Source organism: Sinocyclocheilus anshuiensis, unplaced genomic scaffold (genome assembly GCF_001515605.1).
Source record: "Sinocyclocheilus anshuiensis isolate Anshui unplaced genomic scaffold, SAMN03320099.WGS_v1.1 scaffold924, whole genome shotgun sequence".
Classification (NCBI taxonomy): domain Eukaryota; kingdom Metazoa; phylum Chordata; class Actinopteri; order Cypriniformes; family Cyprinidae; genus Sinocyclocheilus; species Sinocyclocheilus anshuiensis.
In genome coordinates, this window is record NW_015552594.1 from 180,284 (window position 1) to 184,640 (window position 4,357).

Below are 4,357 nucleotides of genomic sequence, written 5' to 3' on the forward strand. Positions count from 1 at the left end.
GTGTAGGGTTGGTGTAGGGCAATAGAATATACGGTCTGTACAGTAGAAAAACCATTACGCCTATGGAGAGTCCCCACAAGGATAGCTGACCAGACGTGTGTGTGTGAGAGAGTGTGTGTGTGTGTGTGTGTGTGTGTTTGTGTGTGTGAGTGAGTGAGTGAGTTTGTGTGTGTGTGTGTGTGTTCCTACTTAACCATATTTTGGGGACAAATTTGTACCCAAAAGTGAGCTAAACCTGACAAAATCTCCAAAAACCTCCCTTTGGGGACGTCCTCATTTGTAAAACTGGTATAAAAATAAACACATTTTTTTTAAATTGTAAAAATGCAGAAAGTTTCCTGTGAGGGGTAGGGTTAGGTGCAGGGTTGGTGTAGGGCGATAGAATATACAGTTTGTACAGTAGAAAAACCATTACGCATATGGAATGTCCCCATTTAGATAGCTAAGTAAACGTGTGTGTGTGTGTGTGTGTGCGCGCAGGGGGCAGAGTGAGTCTGGCCGAGGTGCTCTCTGATTTCTGGGCAGGACTAGTCGAGCGCGTGTTCGCTCTGGTTAACCCTCAGTATCAGTTCAGCGAGGACTATCTGGAGTGTGTCAGCAAACACGCCGAGCAGCTGCGGCCATTTGGAGACGTTCCACATAAACTGCACATTCAGGTAACTTATTATTACATGCGTGTCTGTTTTTCATTGTATAACCAAGACAAAGAGAAATGTGTAAAAAAAAAAAAAGATTTCTTGTTATAAATTTCTTATTCAAAGAGCAGATGTGCATATGAAGACACATTATCTAATCTGTCATTCACGAAATCATGTGTTGTTGTTCTTCTAATTCCAAAATATGAAATACTGTGGGATTCTGATGACACTGGGAAGTGAATAAGTCACTGATCTCAGGTTGACTTTGTAGGGGAATTACAGTTAAACCCCATAGAGAGACACTGATATGCTTAATGAAGACCAGGAGTCAAATTTGAAGTTCAGTCGGTTGACAGAGAGTTTACTGAAGACAGAGTTCTCTTCCAAACTTCCAAAGCTGTAGAAAATTAGTAAGAGGAGCTAGACTCCAACTAACTTAGATTACAGAAACGCTAGCACTTATAGTCATATTGACGTCTTTTCTAGAGGTTCTGATAGTTTAACAGTACAGATAATTCTAGCAACATCCAAACATGATGTTCTTTTGTCAAAGGGATAGTTCACCCAAAAATGAAAAATCTGTCATTAATTACTCACCCTCATGCAGAGTCAGAAAGCTCTTGGATTTCATCAAAAATATCTTAATTTGTGTTCTGAAGATGAATTAAGGTCTTATGGGTTTGGAAAGACATGAGGGTGAGTAATTAATGACAGAATTTTCATTTTTGGGTGAACTAACCCTTTAAAGACAGTATCTTGGAGACACTAAGTTCCATTCGTAAGCGCTTTATGCAATACTGATTGTGTCAAAGCAGCTTTACAGTATCAAACAGGAAAATAGTTTGTCAATAATGCAAGAAGACAATAACAGTAATTTTCCAGCTAAAGTCAGTGCATTGATGATTCAGTGATGTCATCATCCAGTTCAGCTCTCTTCAATAGTGTCTGTGCAATCAGTCAAGCTTCCCCAACTAAACAAGCCAGAGGAACAAAAACTCCTTCGGTGACAGAAATGGAGAAAAAATCTTGGGAGAAACCATATACCATTAATGGTGCTATAAACCCTAAAAAGAATCATAAACATTAAGCATATGTCATTGGAGTTAAAGTTAGTGGATGCATGTGGTGCGCTGGTCTTCACGTCTCATACGAGTATAATCGCAGAACCGCATAACAAAATATAGAAGAACAAAGTTCAAACTAATAACTCCTTTTTTTGTATAAATATAACATTTGATTATATAATGATTCAAATGAATTCTTACAAAACAAATACATATTTATTCTCTGGAAGCCGGGCTATATGAGTAAACACTGTTACTGTATTCCTGACACGGTTCAGGCGCTCAGTCACGTCTCAGACTTCAAATCTACACATCGCCTGTAACATGATTACCAGAACAGATACACGAGTTTTAAGAAAACTATTATTACGTATTCATTTTATAATAGAAGAGGAGGGGATTGGAAATCAACCCTTTCAACTTTAAGGCCTGTTGACACCAAATTAATAACTATAATGATAACTTTATTAGCATCCACATCAAGAGCAATAACGTTCTGTTTATTACAATAATTTTGTTGTCCGCCACTTTAAATGTCAATGTTTAGTTCAGACTTTAGTTCAGCTGTAAGCAGTTCTACAAAAGGCAGCAATGTCATTATTCAGCTTTAGTCAGTTAAAAAAAATCGCTCTGAAAATGATTCCAAAGAAAATGTTCCTCTGTGTCTTCAACATTTTTATGAGGTGAACTCACTATTCTCATAGAATTAAAGCAGTTATTAAAACTTTTTGCTTTATGTCTCATCATTACTACAATCATCATCATCATCATCATCTCTCTTTGTTGTGATTGGCAGGTGTCACGAGCGTTAACAGCGGCGCGGACATTGGTTCAGAGTTTGGCTGCTGGAAGAGACATAGTGAACAAGGCCACAAAGGTGCAAAAATGTGACTCACTACTTGTGCATTAATAACAGAGCAGTGCTGCACCTGCATCTCACAACCGCAACAACACAACACCATCGCAGAGCCATTGGTGTGGCATTAGGTTTCGTGTGATTCAAGTGGAGAACTGCTCTGATTTTGACTGGTTTGACAAACGAACCAATTGGATTTTGTTCAGGTGAAAGCAGAGCCAGTCAGAAACTGGTTAGTGGTCACTGGGTTAGTGAGTTTCAGAAGCAGGTGACTGACAGGGTCTCGCTCACACTCACTTTTCAGGCGTTTTATTGGCATGAATAAAAAACATTATTTTTTATGTTTATTTGTAGGGAGTTTTTCCTAAATGGAAATGGTGGTGGAAAAAATACGGGGTGGGAGGAAAAAATAATTTTCAAATCTTTTACGTTCTCTTGCAAAACCAGTTGAGTTCGGACAAACCCTTCCTGTTCACCTCACAGCCTGCAGTGGTTCATACAGCTCCGTACGTTCACAGTGCAGCGGCTCAGAGTTAGAGAGAGCAAAAGTTTTGCGAGAGAGATTTAAAAAATATTTTTTCCAACACCATGTCCCTTTAGGGGCTCCGTACAAAGCAGCTTTATAGAAAGACAGTTAATGTTTATGTATGTCTATATAATGTTTAATTTTAATATTTATTTATATAATGTTTAATAATTCAAGTCACATTTATTTCTAAAGCTCTTTATACATACTCAGAAATAGACAGGAAAATAATAGTGTAAATGTTGCAAAGTTCTTTAATGATTAAACTAACTATGCAGTTATTAAACTATTAATACAGTCCTCATTGAGATCAGTGCAGTTAAAAGTTTTGCTCTTGAACTGCATTCATGAATGGCGGCTTCCAGCTTTGCTACCGTTCGGACGTTCTTGCTTACTGCTCTGTGCTTTGCTCCCTATTTCTGTACTTTTCTCTGATTTTTCTAAGATTTTTACTTCAGCAGATCAGCACAGTGCTCAAACAACACATTTTTGGCACAAACACTAAAACTAAAAACTCTGGGACTGGAATAATACCACCAAAAAGAAGACTTTGCCTCCCACTGCCAGCAACTTACATTCCGGAGACGGGAAAACACAGCTGCCCACATTCAAACAGAAGAGAAAGAAAATGCCTCCTGTTGAATCTACTTGCTGCATGAACTGCTGCAAACTTCTACAAAGGATTGCGGTTCTTGAAACAAAGTTACTTGCTGGACTTCCAAAACAGGCAGAACACTCAGCAGACCGTCATCACGGACCCCCTCAGCATACAGCCGGTGAGTCCCATGAATCTAGTGAATCTCAACAGGTTATATCAAGTGTAGAGGAACAAGCCGAAACTGATCGTCAAACTAATCGATGGCACAAACAGGGAGCGAGATCCAAAGGCACTCGAGACATCAGACTGTCACGAGTTTCTCGTATTGCTGCCGTAGCATCCTCTACCCCAGATACGGCTATGAAAAGGTCTGTGAATACTGGTATTCTACCACCCCCTATACATCTTGAGAACAGATTTGACTTTGATACACTTTGAAGACTTTAAGTTCAGCCATTCATGGGGAAGTCATGGCCTAATGGTTAGAGAGTCGGACTCGTAACCCAAAGGTTGCGGGTGGACTACTCCCAGCAAGGGGAACTAATATGTTTTTACATTTGCTTGGGCTGAACACATGGCTACAAAGAATCTGCAGCTTAAAAGGAGTCAATTTCATCGACAACTTCAATCTTTTCTGCGGCCATAGACAACTGTTTAAACCGGCTGGCCTCCACC

At 39.4% G+C, this 4,357-nt stretch overlaps 1 protein-coding gene across 1 annotated transcript in view; it reads left to right on the top strand.

Annotated features, from left to right (window-relative positions):
- Positions 1-4,357, top strand: part of gpc2 (glypican 2) — a 38,658-nt gene that overhangs the window by 4,399 nt on the left and 29,902 nt on the right. Inside the window, exons 4-5 of the mRNA XM_016456555.1 lie at positions 481-656; positions 2,499-2,579. Coding sequence (XP_016312041.1) covers positions 481-656; positions 2,499-2,579 — 257 coding nt within the window. The remainder of the gene's footprint in view (positions 1-480; positions 657-2,498; positions 2,580-4,357) is intronic.